We start from the raw sequence: 17942 nt of genomic DNA on the forward strand, positions 1-17942 counted from the left end.
TAAAGGCAATTTGCGAAGATAGTCTTCGTGATTCCTGTCGTTTAGGATCGCAAGCTTACACTTCACTTCGAATATATCACGAACAACCCCGCATTTGACTGCAATCGGGTTTAGGACGAAATAGATTGCTTTTCAACTTGTTTTGCAAACTACTAGAAACATTTACTTGCGTGTTGAGATAGCAAACCCAGCATTCTCTAGGAGTTTTTCGTGTGGGTCTTATATATTGCGACGTCTGGAGTATTCAAAAATACCTTCTTTTCAGACCGTACCGTATGATGGATGTTAGATGCATCGAAGTAGCTGCAGTACATTATTGGTGTACGCGAAAACACAGGTTCTTCACTTCTGCTCATGAAACAGACTGCTAGTACTGGCGCTAGTCGTTAGTCATTGCTAAGCCTCGAAAGTGTTCGAAATAATTTGCAGACCAGCTGAGAACGTAGTAATTAAAGCATGCGTTGATAATTGCGATTATGTGAGTTTTACTGAGACAAAATGTTTCCATGTTGTTTGCATGCAAACCTAGCATCTCAGATGGAGTCTGAAGTGCCTCACTGTTTTTTTTTCATCTGCGTAGAGCGAGGTCTACTCAAAAGACTAAGTTTCAGGCATTTGCGTTCTGTTCTCGCACTACTCTCGTGAACGATCAAGAAGATGGTGGGTATTCAACAGATGAGACAGTATTTTAGGGAAAATCGGACTGCTCCTTTTGTCACCGAGCCAACAAATTCAATCCATTGCTCCTTCTCCACAAAACTCAATATTGGTCTATTGTTGTTGAACGTTGATATTGATGCTGAGTTCATCTCATCGGAGCCCAGTTTTTGCGTTTTGATGAGGATCTAGAAAATATTGCCGTTTGATTCCTCAAGTTTGCTCCTAGATAACTCCTGAAGAAGATGAACATGGTTCGCTCATGCTGTTACTGATAATTTGCTCCTTTTAATTGTGAAAGGTAGAATTTATACGGTGTTACATATGTCATGCAAATAAAACGATTCTTTGGTTCCCCCTCTTCTGGTCGATTTCGAAGCAAGACTGCAAGAAGATTTTGGATAAAAGGATATTCACCGAACTTTTTACTTCAAAACACAAGAATTCAACAAGAATTGGTAGAGGTTTTGACTTGACATCTACATATATATTTTATTACTATACTGTTATTATTATTATTAACTTTTCAAGAATTAAGTTCAATTTGTTTGTCAAAAATTCCGGTTTTCAACGATCTTTCTCTTTTCGCGATTATATGCTGTATGAATGAACCCGTTTTCCTCGCATTTCCATTATGTTCTGAGCGATAATGTTTAGATAATGTTCTATGCATCTTACTCAGTATAAACTCGACAATTCGACAGAGTGCTGATATTGCACAAATAGGGCAAGATTGTGAAAATTAGAACGTACTGTAATGGCATGAGATCTCTGTTAAATTACATATGCAAGGTACGGGAACGGGTGTAGCGTAGTGGTAAGCGTTTCCGCTGCGACTGCCACGTCGAGCTCTACACTAGGCCAACCTATTTTTTCGTTCTTCCAAACTTTCAGCAGATTCATGTAAGGAGATAGGGATGGTAATACACTGATACATCGGCCGGTTCTCCCCTCCTCCAAATTTTAGTCCGTCATTTTAATTTCGTTGGCCCATTATGTTTTGTAGTCATGAATTGAATTCAACCGAATCGACGCATCTTAGATGATCAATACCCTGAACCGCATCCTTCATCCTTGACGACATTCACCCAATTCCCAAATCCTAATTAACCCCAAGTCCTCGGTTCTACAACTAGAAGAATGAGTATTTTACGGTTAAGATTGAGTCCAAAGCCATTTATTCAAAACGACCTTGGAGACCATAATTGGACGAGTTACTGTTGTTCATAGAAGAGCTGTTCAGCTGCACGTCATTCAATAGTGAGAGTAGATAAAATGAAAGAGGGGTAGTAGTGGAAAAAGAAAAGTTAAAAGTGGATGAAGGAGGATGAAGGAGGACGAAGACTAGAAGCAAATCTATTCCAGTTTTGTCCCACTATCTACGCGACGTCAGTCAACTTTCTCGGTATTTGTGATTGCATTCCGTTCTTTGCAAAACTCTTCTTGACTAGTAGTTTAATGCTTTCCCTTCCATCTAGAAAGACTTAAAAGGGATTGGTTATGCTGTAGCCAAAATTCTAAGACATTTTTGCTTAAACTAAAATGAGGGAAGTAAGGTGCTTAAAAGATATAATTCGAGCGTACCCTGCGTAGCAAAAAGCTGGCAACGGCTAAATCCAGAAAGAGTATTTATTTCATTTTAAAACATGACCTCTGGATACTTAAGAGAATGTACAGAAATGTGCAATACGCCTATGTACTCGAACTGCAAACTATTGCAGCTTCTCACGCTCGCATCAGAAGTATTCGTTGAAGCGTCACTGCACGGCCTTTATTCAATGTTGTCATCTGTTCCTGACAACTCTGCCCTTTTGTAGAAAAACCTCTTTGGAGAAACATTAAAAGTAAAAAAGTAGAATTTCGGTGCTTACAAATATCTCATTGCTAGACTAAGCGATTAAAATTAAAAGACTTTTCTCTTGGAACTAGTTGCGGGAGTGGTGTAGATCAAAAGAAGGTGGTTATGCTGAAAAAGCGATTGAATAAATGTGTGATGTACAACACAATAATCTGAGTACCTGGATGCTATGTAGGGTGAGTGTGGCGCTGTCGACATTAGCAGGTTCGACGGTGACTGCACTGGCGAAGGTTCGGAACGTCTCCAGGCCCAACTAAGCCTTACCTCCCTCTAGGATTGATAAATTGGTACCAGACTTGTCTGCGAGCATAAAAACATAGACTTGATGCACCATGAAGCCACCACAAAGTCATTTTATAAGCTAGACGTATACTTAAGCCATTCTGAATTGTAGTCGAATGCATAGGTGCATCCCCATAGGGTTTGATCACCTCCGTGCACGTTATCCTTCTTTCTTAGCTTAGATGTTTAATAAGACTACTCATATATGTACACATTTTTACAAAGTTTGAGGAAAGATAGTTCTGACATGTCGCGATAGTTAACATCCTTGTGAGAAAGATACTTGTTGAAGATAAATGAACTAGAAATTAATAGAAATGAAGTAGAAAAACAAAAGAAATTTTTATTAACTTACATTATATTATTTTTATTAAATTTTTTATTCAACTTCATGGAACAATCCAATAGTTTCAAGATCAGTCCACGAGGTCCTACGCACGCGCACCACATTAACAAGCGTACGCATGCCGATACTCATAGTAGGCTATTCTTAGAAATATTCCTTTCACGAAAATCATTTTCTGATTCGCACATGTCGTACGGCACGCAATTCCACCAAAACGTCGTCTTAGAACACAGATTTCTTGTGGGTTCTAGAAAATTCAGTAAGAGCGTTCATATGCATAAGAGTCAGCAATGCACTGAAAAAGTTTGAATACTAAGAGTACGAATATTTTTGTGGAAATTCACTAACATCTAATATTGAAGGCTACGCAGAACAATTTAAAAAAATAAGTGCGAATTCACTGAAAGTGTGCTAGTGCAGAAGAAAAAGATGAAGTTGCTTCCTGGAGTTGATTGCGTTTCCATACTTCCGAAATGTGTACATAATGGAGAGAAGAGTTGCAAGCGCGTATAAAAATGTGGAAAAAAGAAGTTCCAAAAAAGATCTCTGTGGCGTTTCAGGCTACCCAAATGGTCAGCATTTATTGAAGATCAGAGATCAAGTGTCGTCAGTTGTTAACTTTAATTCGTTGTCTTGAGGTCCAGAGGACGACTGAGGCGCAAGTGGCTAAAAGTTTTCTTCTGCAACCACAAAAGAACTTGTTGATCAACCTGATCTAAGGTGACTTCCAGTAACCAGTTGACTACATCGGTCACTTTTCGTGGGAGTATTTGACGTTGGGTTCAAAATATTTCGAAATTCCTGCGCACTGGATTTGTGCAAACGATATTGTCTGTGCTTTTGCGAACTTTTGCAGCCTTTACAATCTTCACATTATGTTTATGATGTGCTTGTGCATCGTGGCCTAAAGCCGACGTATCACGAAACTGACTTGGGGACCAAACGTTGGGGTCTCTGCGGGCAATAGTAGAGTCCGGAGTGTAGATAAAAATATAAGCTTGGCTTCGCTCAATTCTCCCCAATCGTTCAGGAAAATGATGTGTGAAAAGCTTCGAGTCCTTCGAGAAACGTTAGACCGCGCCACCCTCCTACACTCCCCCGGTTCCCTTCGCACCCCATCCATTGGTTTTCTCAGAGCAGCCTGCTGAGGAGAGTGCTTTTAGGAGTGTTCTTGTTCAACTTGTCACCCTTCGACTGCAACAGAAATCTATTTCCAATTTTTCATCGCAAAGGATTCGTCAAGACATTGAACCAAACAAGATCACTGCCTTTGCATTTTCCTGAAAAAGAGTTCCTTCAAAATTATATTAAGTCTTTAAAAATGCAACAGACAGCAACAATTCATATTTTTCTCAGTTTTCTTGCGCGCATCTGAGCATATTAAGCAGATAGATTAAGTGCATGGACTGAACGAGTTTTGTCCGTATTGAATCTAATTGTGGATGGATTCACAGAAGGAGCGAAGTAGAAACTGAGCTGGAAGCATGAATGAGGTCCTTCGAGATGTTTTTCACCTTGTTGAGTCAGCTTGGATATCAAAGAGGGCTGGACTCTCCTGGGAGAAGGAGAGCATATTGTGAAAATGTTTTCCGTTGTTGACTACGGCACTCATTCAGGAAGGAAACTAAAATCTGCGCAGCTCGCGTTGAGCTCACAAGATACATAACAAAGTTATCAGATGCTAAGATCGGGACCAAACTACCAATGTGTGCGAGAGAACTACAACTAGCGTACGGTGTTTTCGGGAACTCTCAAAAGGTGTATGGGTTTTGACGAGATAAATTAGAACAAGAAGGTGATGCGAATGGTGGTTGTTATCACGTTTAGGTGGAGCCAATTCAAACTAATTATCATAGATGTTAGCGGGAAGTTAGACAACTTACGCGGAGAGATTGGAATCCAGTTCCTCTATTTAGCCACTGTCATCCTCCTGGACAAATCTTGCATCAACCTATCGACTCCGGAAGGTCGGAAAACTTGGTTATTTTATCACTTTATAGCTTGCACAGAAACAGCAACCATCTCTACACTGGATCCTTCCTGTTAAAGCGCCTCCTCAAACGTCTTGTTCAAGGAAGGTATCCCATACAAAGCTGCATCCCAGCCTGCGATCGAGAGTCACTGTGATTTCCTCAGTAGCCGTGTTGTAAGCGATGTTAGTGAGGTAACCGGGGCGGAATCGCTCTGCTGACGACAATCAGGACATGAACCCGTAGTCCACAAGTAAGATCCTGATCCAGTTTTCTGGTCACTGCCATGTACTCTCCAATCCCTTTCATTTTTATATATTTATCTATCACTCAAAAATCCTTCTCGAATCAGTGGAGGCACCGCAGGCCTTATTCCAAAGTTCGGCATATAATCTCGTACATAGGGCTTACGCAGCTAATATAGCGGTCCTTCTTTCCCTGAATGATTTCATCTCACCTAAATATTTGGTAATAATCAACGCCAAGCCTCTTAAATAGTTTGCGAAGTAGTGAGAAAAGAACTAGTGCAGTGAAAGCTACTGTATCTTCAAACCCAAGTAGTAAGTATAGCAAAACATCAAAGATAAGTTGAGGAAACCAGAAATGATATATGGTTACCGACAAAATTAGGAAATAACGAGAATGAACTAAAAGTAAACTTTTGACAGAACAAAGAGGCAGCGAATAAAGCAGGCAATCAGTGCTTAGGTCGGAAACAACTCATCCTTTAAATGAAATTTCAGAGGAGGAGATGGAACAACGCACGATGCACGGATAGCGTGAAGTGGAAGCCATTCGGCCGGATTGTTTTGAAGTTGTGAAGACACGATGCTCATCTACTCACTGCCACTCACCACTGAGCACCTAGTAGTAAACGCGGTAACGGAGTGCCCTTGTCGCGGCTCTCGACTGAGATTAAATGTCAGCGAATGATTCGTGGTGAGCTAAGACTGACCATGTGATGCTGCCTTAAATAATACGAGAATTTCTGAGACGTGATCCTTGGACAAGTGAAGATTCTCTACTCGATATAGATCCGATAAAAAAGTCTGTGGGTAGTGGAATCAGAGAAAGATTTTGGCATATGGATGAGAGGGACATCAAGGACAGATTGCGAGGAAGTGTACATAAAGCGTCTCCTAATAGAGCCTATTCTTATCCGCTGCTTTCTTCGCACTTCTTGCCTTTGGACGGTTGAAAGTTTCTCCAGTGAAGCTTTTTTCTTTTCGGTCATCTTTAGCCTGCCCAGCCAGCATTGCAGCATCGTTTCGCAACAGTTCCTAGTAGCCGCTTGAGGTGGTAAATTTTATTCGAAGAAAGGATTGAAAACAAGAAATAAAGTGGGAAAAACTGTCGTAATTGGAAACAGTAAAATGTAAGGATCTCATCTTCTCTTGCTCTTCCTTCCTATCTCCGAGAAAGTGTAAGAAGCATGAGGAAGCATAAGGTACTAAGGAACGTCCAAGGTATGTTGAACATATTTGGCTTTGGCCTTGAGACTGCAACCTCCACCAACTCAAGAGGAGGTAACAGTTCCCACAAAGTAATTTACGTCCGCAATCTGTGAGGGCTGAAATGCAAAGACATCAACCTGTTTAGCGAGTTTCCGGAATGTTGTGTTGCGAAAAATGAGTGTAAAGTTATCCACAATCGAAAACACTAAAGAAAAGTTACGACCACGAAGGATGAGCAAAGGGTCGAAGAAGAAACTCTGCAAGAGGAAAAAAGTACTATTTGAAGTGTAGCGTGTACTTCTCACAATTCTAATGTACAGTTTGTACAGATGTACGAACTGAAGAACATCAGGGCTAAATGAAGTAGATTAGGGCAGAAGTCCAACTTTTCCAGCACTAAACTACTTCTCCCATGAATTAGTTATGCATAAAAATTCTTATTTTGAGCATCCGACAATATGAGTCGCACATTAAGGGGAGTTCTCAGATTTTGCTTGATAACATAAGCGTTTCAGTAGTACATTTTACGAAGTGCAAAACTTCATTCAGTGGAAATGACTGAATCCTTTGTGGCACTTCGGGTGGTGAAAATGAAAAAGTATAAGTGAGGTTTGCAAAATGTAATGGAAATTTCTATGAGGAAAAGGATATGTCTGATAAAAGCCTTAGTAGAAAATTGGCAATCTATTCTATATATATATAAGTCGCTGCTACAGTGGTTTGAACTTCGCAAGTTGAATTGAGTTGATATCTATCAAAAGATCGTTTTTGCACCAAAGGAAAGTTTCAAGTCCAGAAACCGAAAAAAAAACCGAAAGGAATGTTTTAAGCCTAGAAGTGTGTTCTGAGCAGGTCTCGAATTAGAAAAACTGAAAATTTGTCCCAGATTGTTGGGAGCTGCTTGAAGAGTGGAATAATCGTAATATAATTGAATACGACGGAAATTATTGGTTCTGGCCTCGAAAAAGCCAAATACTCGAGTAAGTTCTGTCCGACGAAAAATTGAGGATTGTATATATAGACCGAAAACAAGGAAAAAAAATAAAACTCCTCTTTTCAGATGCGATTTTCTCCCACTCTGAATGACTGGGACGGTTTCTAACGGATTATTTCATCAAAAACAGATCTTGAGACAATTTGTTGTAATAGGAACTTGTTGTGATGATAAACTCTGAGGGTAATCAAAATTCTTAGATAACAAAGAGAAGAGTTTTTATTCTTATCCACGTACGAATTGTCTCAATCATTCACACAAATATGCGTACCAACAAATGAAAGCTACTTTGTGAAGGCAGAATTTATTATAGAGGCCTAGGAAAGGATATTCTCCAGAAAAATTCACGGTATTGCTTCAATGTGGCTTGTAACTGCAGAACATCTGATTTTTTAATTCATATGGAACAAATAATTTTACTGGGAATAGAAGTTTATAACCTTGAAAGGCCGTGAGTTTATTGTAAACCTTCAGGTCCCATTCCCTTCATTTTGTATATTTGAGGCATTCTTTGAGTTGAGTTTGAGTTCTTTTACAAAAGACACACTTTTCTTGACTGCATGAAAAAACCAAACTCTGAGGTAGTGGCAATGACTGGATATATAGAGTGCGACACTTGCTATCGTTCCCAGCATTGCTAACAATAGAGGATGATGTTTTTTAGGACACAACTTTTAAATATTAATAAAACGAAAGAATTGCAACAACTATATGTTGTTTTTTAATAAACGACTGTCTTTTCGACACGACAAACAGTGAAGTTTCATTTGTAAGGGAACATTCTGGAAGCATGAGGTCATCAGGGGTATTTTTTTATAAGTGAGAGCTGAAACGATTACTACCCACAAACTCACTATTTCAGTAGGGTGCGGTGCAATACAGTAGCATGCGGTATTGTGTAGACTTTTGCGTAAATGTGCGAAAAATTCGTTTATGACGTGAACCATTGAGTTGTGGGCATGTATCTCAATTCGGTTGGGGTTGCGCTGCGACAGGAGCGGTGTGTCGGAACGTAGCGATTGGGATCGAGGAGGAAGGGGAATCCTCACCAGCATCATTCATAGCTGAGTCTTTCAGTGGTCGCACCTCGGTCCCAACTGCTAGCTGCACAGTCCCGCTTCGAGCGCAGCTGCTTACGCAGCTGCAGAGAACTGCTGATAGTTTCGGCCTGACTATATCATGCGTATTTCTTCATTCAACAGCAAGCAGCACCTTCAAAATGACGTGAATTTGATAAGATAAGAAAAAAATTCTATCTCACTGGATCCATCCACGTCACAAATTATCTACCTGGTTTTATACAGACTCCTTAGCAGTATAAAGTGTGGAAACACCCATTATGTCGATGAGAAGGCAAAGGGATTACAATAAAATGAAGGAAATTGTACATGCTTCGGCAATGTTAATGAACATATAGCAAGTAGTACATGCTCGTAACATATGAGTCGATGACGGAAGGGGTTCGGACGAAACGCTTGAAAAACAAAAGAAAAGAATTTGGGAAGGTTTTTAGGTATTCAGCATGTCATCCTAACTAACATTAATATTAATAATCATACCTTGAAAAGTGCCTTAAACAAGGAGACAATTTTTCTGAAATAAATCTGTTACGTTGAATTTTTGAATATCTCAACCGCCTTAACACCTGAATGGGGCATAGCTGCTACAAGTTGGTCGTAAATTTGCTCTGTTATCGAGCACTAGACTAGGTTGACTTGGTGCCCATGAGGTGCAGGTAAGAGTAACCAAAATTGCACACCTTGGAATAACAAATGGTCATCGTTGACCTAGTTGTATCTGGTGCAGAGAGGTAAGGTATAAAATCATAGCAGCGGAAAAATCAGTGAAAAATACACTGGCTAAGCATCTGCCTGCTCAAATTTTCTTATGTCAATATAAAATATATGTTTTCTCAACGATATGCAGATATTGTGCTTCTCAAGGCCTGCGTAAAACCCAGTCTTACTGTGTCCAGCAGATTCGCGATAACAATGTAAGAAAATCGAAATTAATAGGAGTAATAAGTTAATTTCATTGGATTGGTACTGAACATTCCTAATTCGAATCCCTTTGATACGCTTGAGTGCTGTATATATGACCTAAAAATTCATCTCGAGAAACTATTTCCAAAAATGTCCTGGTGTTGGGAACTACAAACAGAATGACCGTCCGTTCTGCTCCCCCTTCATTCCTTCAATGTACAAAATACTTCCCAGCGTATACAAATAAAACAAAATGAATAAATCCCTCGTTTATCCCAAAAAATTTTGACTGGAACCCAATACTTTGTGTACGACGAATGCAGTGTAGTCGCTAAAGACATCACCCCACGAATCTGAGGTGACGCAGATTTCAGGTGGAGTATTCTTATAATGGATAGTAGATTATGGAGAGGAGGGTGATTCCGTCCATTTCTTCCTAAAAGTAAAAAAACGGTCCGGAAGATTTGACGCCGCACAACGCTGGCGTGCTCCAGTGGAACTCCTTGTGGAAAATAGTGCGCCACATTACCCGAAACTGTATCTTCCGGGCGTTTTTTGCGGCAATTAGGAAGATATGGACGGAATCACCATTCCCTCGACAATCTGCTATCCCGTATACGAATACTCTACCCAAAATCTGCACCATCTCAGATTCTTGGAGTGATGCCTTTAAGAGGTTCCGCTGTGACCGCGCCGCTGTCGATCGATGGTTCGAAACCGCTCTGATGAGAACCAAGCTTCTCATCTTTTCGAGATCGATGCATTGGTACCAGATTCGCATGGGAGAATAAAACACCACATTTGTTGGCCACCGCGAGTGATTATACGCATTCGTAAACCTCAAACGATTCTTTATTGAAGGAACGAGTTGGCGCATCCCGAGTGGATTGATCAACCGTAGACACTTCATCCTTTATCGTTTTTTACTTTTGTGTACATAATCGAAGACGATCGGCGTTGCAGCGGATGTGACGGGCGCATTAAACATCGACTAGAAGCTTGCAAAGAATAGATAAACAAACTTTAACATCTAATAAAAAGTAGAAGTTAAATGCAAACAGAAGAAAAAACTTGTGCTTTGTTGTATTTTTTTGTGTCCTACTTTATTTAGTACTAGTTTCAAAGGTTTACTTCCTCCAATGCCTATTTCCAGGCCTACGACTTTCTTCTTGGCAAAACGGGTTATTAAAGTGATTTTAAGTTTCTGGGCACTCTTAGTAAACTTCATATCATTACTTCCCTTTAAAGAATCATCTGCTGTTCTAAGTCACTTTTCCTCACCGGAGTATGTGAGGAAAACTAAAACTCAAAAAGGTTCTGCCTGGTCTAGTTGTTTGATTGCTTCAGCAAATTAGTTTACTTCACAAACCAGATTATCGCAAAAAGAGGGAATGGCCCACTGAAAGAAAAAAAGTCTATTTGAGGGTAGAATTCCTTGCCGGGAACTAAAGTCTTCCACTCCACCAGCAGAATGGAATTCTAACAGAACAACAACAAAGACAATTTATTCACAATTTGCCGAACCATCGCTGAAAACTTCACCAAGCAATTTTGAAAACAATATGTTGCGCGGAAAACCCTGTTTAGTGAGGGGCTCAGAAAATTTGAGTTAGTTGCACGCGTTTCCTGAGAGCAGAGACGACCATTTGGGATGTTGAATGTCGGGAGTTGCTCAACAAAGCATACATTGCTATGGATTTGTTCTCATCAGCAGTGACATCGCTGCTCCACAGCAAGATCTGCTTGTAAATATTTAAGAACACTGAAAGCTGGAATCATTTCCAACGAGTACTATTTGAAATGCAAAGCCGAGCCAAAGAAATGGAATGTTCAACCAAGAAGAAGGAAAAACAAGGTGGGAAACCGCTGCTGTGCTGACATCGCTGGGAATATATAGGCAGTCTGACGTAGTAAAATCTGACGTAGTATGGATTTTCGTTGGGGTACACCTATATCGGGTAGTAAATTATGAATATAGGGGTAGTTTCGCTCATTTCTTCCTGTCGAACGAAATTAATTGCCTGGAATGGATCCGAATGGATTTTCAACGAATTGCAGGTGGGGGCGGGGCGCATGTGTGGCACGTTACAATAGAAGACGTCGTAAGGAACCGCAGTCCGAAGCCGGCTGTTTACAGTGAAGCAGGGAGAGAGGAGTGGGACTGCCCCTGTACTCATAATCTACGACCTGATATAGGCATATTCTAACGAAAAGTCATACCGCGCGAGATTCGTGGGGTGACGCCTTCAAGGCATATCTTTGTCAAAAGGAAAAGGAAGCTTCGAGAATATCTGAGAGCCAAAGCTGCGCTCAACAATTAATTCCCGTTTGTGTTGCAGAGAAAAGACAGCATTTTTAAAAATACGAGCCATTGTTGGAGAGTTTGAATTCTTTCAAAATCCTGGAAATGTATAAGCCATCAATGCACCTGCACGAAGATTCAGAGCAGCTCTCATTTTAATCGTTGTTTACAAAACGACATTGGTTCAATGTAAGCTTTGAAAACTGCTTACGTTATGAGCGTACATATGTACATATACCCACTAATGGTCATATTCATATGCAAGTCTAGCATTTTATGCGCAGAAGTACTGCATAGCCTTTTTTTATGGGATTTGCTCTAGTCGTAACTTGTTGAAACAGCACTGAAAGAAGGTCGTTAAGTGACATTTTAGCACATTCGACAACTTTCTTGCAGGCAACTCGCTATATGTTGCGGTACCACAATCGGAATATTCACATGTAGTGGGCAAATGAACTACGGTGAGGGCGTTTGAACGTGTTTAAAAAAGAGCAAATAAATGAAAGTGTTTTGCTCCGGGTGGAGGAACGAAGACAGTGAACGACTGGTCACTCAAAGTCGAGTAATGAGCAATGTGGCCCTAAACAACCAGTGTTGGACTCTAGACGTTTTATCTTTGAACCTTCTTACGCGCTGCCGTCAAAAATTGTGGAGTAGGCCCCAAACGGTGAAATCACTGGCATTGCAATCGATATAGCTTTTATATCGTATACATCAAAAAGTGGCGCTGAGATAAAGACAGAAATAAAGAAATGTTAGTTTCAGAATGCTCCGAATTTTTAGAAGTTTGGTATCTAATTTGGAAACAGTTTTGGTTGTGCACCAATCGTTCGAACTAGTTGAATTGATCTGTCTCAAGAAAGAGGTACGAATTTAGGAAGAAGCGTTCATAGAAAAATGTACAAATATCAGCTGTAGCGAATAAAACATTTAACTCTCTAAGTTTTCAGTTCCTCTCACTCTTTAACGAACTTTCGTAACTTGTCGATACATTTTTGGCGAAACGGCAATTCTCATCAAAATTCCCGCAGAACAACTTTGGACACCATGGATGAAAAATTCGATACATTGTTATGGCAAAGGAACTTGACGAAACATGCTTTCGTTCCGTTTTTCCCCCAATATATCATGCAATTCTTGCAAAACTCGTGCACCAGGAACACACCTTCGGAACATCAAGAAAAAACAGGGATTACCTTGCACCTGTACCACTCAAGTTTGAATTTAGTCGGTCCCTTTCCACTTTTAAATATCTAGCATCTCACTACTCTTTTTTTCGACTTCAGTCTTTGTTTACAAATCAAATTCTCACCCAGATTAGAGGCATTTAAAAAAGCCGGTTAAGAAATCATCATCGGAGAACTGAAAATGTAAACTCTAACACTAATACAGAGCGAGTTCGGGCAATCCTAAGCTGCCGATTAAGATGGATTGATTTGAAACGTTCGGTGCCTCGGCTATCATCTGCTACAACGTTCGTCGTTTGCCTTTCGCAGACAATTCGAGCCCACTTCGTTGTTGATCGAAGTGGTCGGCTCTTCGCCGCTTCGTAGGTAGTCGTGGATCTCTTCTTCTTCTTGATAACCTGATCCATTTGGAGATTATATTCTTCTCGCAGACTCGCTGCATGGTGATGGCATTCATCTCCCTGACTGAGTTTTGCAAGTGCCTGCGCGAATTTTCAATGACAGATAGTAATCCACCCGTCATTAGTTGGTCGCCTGCAACGTATTGGCAACCCAGTCACAGTGGGCGTGCAAATCCCATACAAATGCAAGATGCCTCGTGGTGATGTTCAACTTCGCGCAAGGGCTGATTGGGTCGTTCCTTTGGTACATAAAAATCCAAATACAAAGGGTTGTACTGCCACTCGCCACATACATTCCTATTTGTTGTCACGCCTGAGAGGTCGACACTGCTGCAGCTTTATAGCGCTTCGCAGAGAGCGTGTGTGATGCGAGGAAAGCAAAATAAGTTAGTGGATGAACTTAATTTCTTCTTCGTGCCTGCATACATTATTTCGCTGAAAATTTAGCTAAACGAATGCAGAAGTTCAGCTGGTTTGCCAAAGTTAGTGAGTAACTGGCTGCTGTGCGCCCGTTTAATGCGAAAAATTCATCGTGCCAAATTCGGCACAAATACTGTGAAGTTATCCCCGCCTAGTGAAAAAGTATTTTTTTTAGCTGTGATTGTGAGTAGCGGGTTGCCAACATCCTTTCAAGGAAAATTTTGTTCAATACAGTCAAAGACCACAGATGGATGGGATAGGTAAGCCAAGCCGTGGTCTGTTTCGCCTTCTTCTTCGTGTAAAAGACAAGAGTGCTCGGTGCTCCTTGCAGTATTCATTCAAATTCTAAAGCTCTTCAAAGTTTGTATTTAAAAATCTCTTCAAATTATTCTCTTTTTTATATAGGATAATCTTTTTCTTGGAGTTTAGAAGAATTCTCACTAGGTAATTACAATTGATAAGAATGAAGTCCAGTCCCTATTTGTGCTCTATCATCGGGACATTTTTGAATCTTACCTTCGTTCGCTGTTTACTTTACGCCTTTGATCTATATTTCCATCACTGCGATGACAAATCGAGTATATCTCTATCATCAGCATTCCCTTGTTGGATTATTTCTACAGGTATGTACATCCAAAAGCATTCTCACCTATGATTGCTGAGAATTAATAATGTTGGATTATGAAAAGTTCCTTGAGCAGTGCACTTTCTGGATGGATTAGAACTCGCATTAGTTAATAGTACTGTTACTCCCTCTAGATTAACTATTCCACTGTTTTTGCATCTTCTTTCATTGCGCGGAAGAATAGCTGAGATTAAACCACTGCTAAGATTCACCGCCGTCTTGAAAAAATGTCGCACGGTGGCTCCCTGATCCATATAGGTTGGGCAACAACCTGTGGTGAAAGCTAAGCTCACCGGCAGGGCTGCGTAGTTTGGGGAAAAGTCTTTCTGCCACTCCAGTATATTCATTGTCTCAGTACCCTGCGCACTGGGCCCTGCCGTCTCAGACGTCGGACGGTATGGCGACCGCTGAGAGGCGATGAAATCTCAGGTTGCTCAGGACGTCTTTGATTCTGGACTAAGGCGACACACGCACGACTCGCCATGGAGACGGTCTCAGACTGTGTACCTACAACGCGAGAACAGGGTCCACAGACGCTGACCTGCATGTCCTTCTCGGAGCTGCAGAGCGTATCAAATTTCACGTGACTGCTCTGCAGGAGACCAAATGCAGAAGGAAAGACGTACGACAGATGAATGACGGTACATTCGTCATTCGTGGAGAGAAGATTTCTTTGGTTTTGTTACCAAGGGTTTTGTTTTGTTTTGCACCCAACTGTCGTCCATCTTGTCGATTCTCACGGGATCCCGCCTCCTCGTTTGGCCATTATTCGCCTTCGCCCTCTGCGCCAAAAACCCATCAGTATCATCAACTGCTACTCACCAACATCAGCAGCCGACGAATCCGAATTGGAAGAGGAACTGGAGAAAGTGATCCGCAACAAAAAGTCCTACAAATTAGTTGTCGGAGATTTCAATGCAAAACCAGGAGAGGCTACAAAGGGAGAGGAAGATTTGGTTTTTTTTTTAAATGAAAATGGCAATGATCTCTCCGGGTTGTTGTCCGCCGCCTTCATGGGAACTCTTTTTTCACGAAGAAAGATCATCGTCGCTGGACAAGGAAATAGCCCAAAGGCGCAACTTGTGAGGAGATCGACCACATACTCAGCAACAGGAGGTGGTGTCTACTCGACGTCTCGGTAGTACCTTCTTTTTCTAGTGGTTCTGATCACCGTCTCCTTGGTGTGGAAATACGACTTAGCCACACAGTGAAAAAGAACATCTGCTATCGGCACGAAGGAGAAAAGAAGTCGTCTACGACAATTGCGTGCTCGAGGACTCCTTGTCCCAAGGTGACTGGTACATTGAGGAGAACCCAAACGTGGACTACGAGATGCTGCTCAGGGGACTACGAGCCTCTGCTGAACGTGCATCGAAGCCGCGTACGACAAACGTGGATCAAAGTTCGAAGACCACCAAGGAATTGTTGGAAAGAAAAAGGACTTTGAGGCTTGATCCGAATGAATCTCTCTTCGAAAGTGCGAGTCGCTATCAAGAGCATGAAACCTAGCACAGTCCCTAACCTGACTTTATATAAGCAGACTTTCTTCGGGCTAGTGGCCATCCGCTTCATGTAATCTTAGCAGCGCACATGACATCCTATCTTCAGAAAGAAAGGATCACAGACCAGTGGAAGACCTCGCGAACCGTTCTTATCCATACGAAAGCTGACCGAGGGGACCTTCGGAATTACTGTCCGATATGCTTGCTGAGCATGTTATACAAAGTGTTCACCAAGATCATCCTCACGCGCATATATAGGACGCTGGATGAAGCCCAGCCTCAAGAACAAGCTGGATTCCGTCAGGGGTTCAGCTGCTGGGATTACATCCAGACCGTGGCGAGGGTCACAGAGGTTTGCCGGGAATACCGCCTGCCCCTTGTTCCAACCTTCGCCGACTATGAGAAAGCCTTCGACAGCGTAGAAACGAATGCAATACTGTCAGCGCTGGTCGACCAAAGTGTGAACGCTTCGTATGTGAGGACATTAACCAATTGCTACGATCGATGCACGACTAGGATACAGCTTTTCCACCGTCCCCTCACCATACCCATTGGAAAGGGGATGACAAGGCGATACTCTATCGCCGAAGCTGTTCACGGCTGCATTGCAATGGACAATGAAATCACTTTCCTGGGAAGAAAATGGCATACGTGTTGATGGAAGATTTCTCTCGAACCTTCGTTTCGCGGACGACATCGTTGCCTTTTCGAGCAGTACCAATGAAGCAGAAACGATGCTCAACGAATTGAACGAAGCAGGGAAGAGAATAGGACTACGGATAAACAGAAAGAAGACACAGTCCATGAAGAACGCCTACTGCGAGGACAGTGGAGTACAACTTGAAGGCTCCCAACTCGTGGAAACGTTGTAATACATATATCTCGGACGTTCTATGAACATGGAAAACGACTTGAAGGAAGAACTGAATAGAAGAATGAGAACAGCACTGGCAGCATTCGCAGCCGTCAGGTTCTTCCAGCGCTCTGTTACACAGCGGAGACGTGGGCAGACACCGCCGCCACGTCTAGAAAGCTGCTTTCTACTCACAGAGCTCTTGAGAGATGTCTTCTGAAGTTTAACCGGTGCACACAACACCTAGCCGGTCTTTCAGCTCCGACTTAAGAGGAATGTCCCGTCTTCGCGACCCAGCAGAATATGTATCGAAAGCAAAATATAGATGGGCCGGTCACATCATGAGAAGAATCGACGGTAGATGGACTGAACGCTAGAGTGGGTCGCAACAGTGCTAAATTCCCTCGAGGGAGACCGCCAACGAGGTGGGGTGACGTGTTTGCTACACGAATGGACCAGCTGAGAGCTCAGCTGGATACGGCTCAAAGACCTCGTCAACGTCACTAGCGAAACTTGAGAACATCTTGGATGACAATGGAGAGGGAACGAAAAGAGTTGGGGCCCGCAAGTCCAGTGAAGACGGACCATCTAAGTATCTGAGTAAGTAAGTAACCTTTTACTTTACCTACTTGCTGTAGTCGACATGTTCCGAAAGAATGAAGACTACGAATTAACTCAGAGAAATCAGAAAGACATTGTAGAATTTAGCGCAACCCACATTTATTCATCTAGGTGAGCTCGACGATCCGCTCTTTCTTTCCTTGACATGCACTTCTTCACAGTGCTTTGCTCCGATCGTAGAAACATATTACCTCGCGTGATTGATACATATACGGCGCTTACAAGGTTACCTTCATAGTTGATTTCATATATCTTAGCTGTTTTTTAACTTCATACTTTGGGATCTCGGTGATATTAATTTATTTATTTCAAAACACCTACAGGTGTACCATAAAACAGAAACAAGATGGATGAAGTCGCACTAAAATTTCGCTCATGTTTTAGCGCTTGAAGTAACTGTCATAGACTTTAACAGTCGTCTGTCGTTCTTGAAGAAAACGATTTCAACCAACAGAACGCAACTGTTCGCGAACTCCATAGTTCACGAG

At 41.7% G+C, this 17942-nt stretch overlaps 2 protein-coding genes across 3 annotated transcripts; both read left to right on the plus strand.

The window, feature by feature from the left end:
- Positions 1-15113: 15113 nt before the first annotated feature.
- Positions 15114-15987, plus strand: RB195_017971 (uncharacterized protein; the record flags this gene model as incomplete). Of its 2 annotated transcripts, XM_064185188.1 has the most annotated exons (2): positions 15114-15616; positions 15687-15987. In XM_064185188.1, the coding sequence occupies 2 exons, from the start codon at positions 15114-15116 to the stop codon at positions 15985-15987; spliced, it is 804 nt and encodes a 267-aa protein (XP_064041068.1). The 2 variants fall into 2 exon arrangements, with proteins under 2 accessions (XP_064041068.1, XP_064041069.1); XM_064185187.1 differs by lacking the exon at positions 15687-15987 and having other exon boundaries at positions 15114-15620.
- An 81-nt stretch (positions 15988-16068) lies between these two features.
- Positions 16069-16638, plus strand: RB195_017972 (uncharacterized protein; the record flags this gene model as incomplete). The annotated part of the gene is made up of 1 exon (XM_064185189.1): positions 16069-16638. The coding sequence occupies one exon, from the start codon at positions 16069-16071 to the stop codon at positions 16636-16638; it is 570 nt and encodes a 189-aa protein (XP_064041070.1).
- Positions 16639-17942: the final 1304 nt, after the last annotated feature.

Source organism: Necator americanus, chromosome II (assembly GCF_031761385.1).
Source record: "Necator americanus strain Aroian chromosome II, whole genome shotgun sequence".
Lineage (NCBI taxonomy): Eukaryota > Metazoa > Nematoda > Chromadorea > Rhabditida > Ancylostomatidae > Necator > Necator americanus.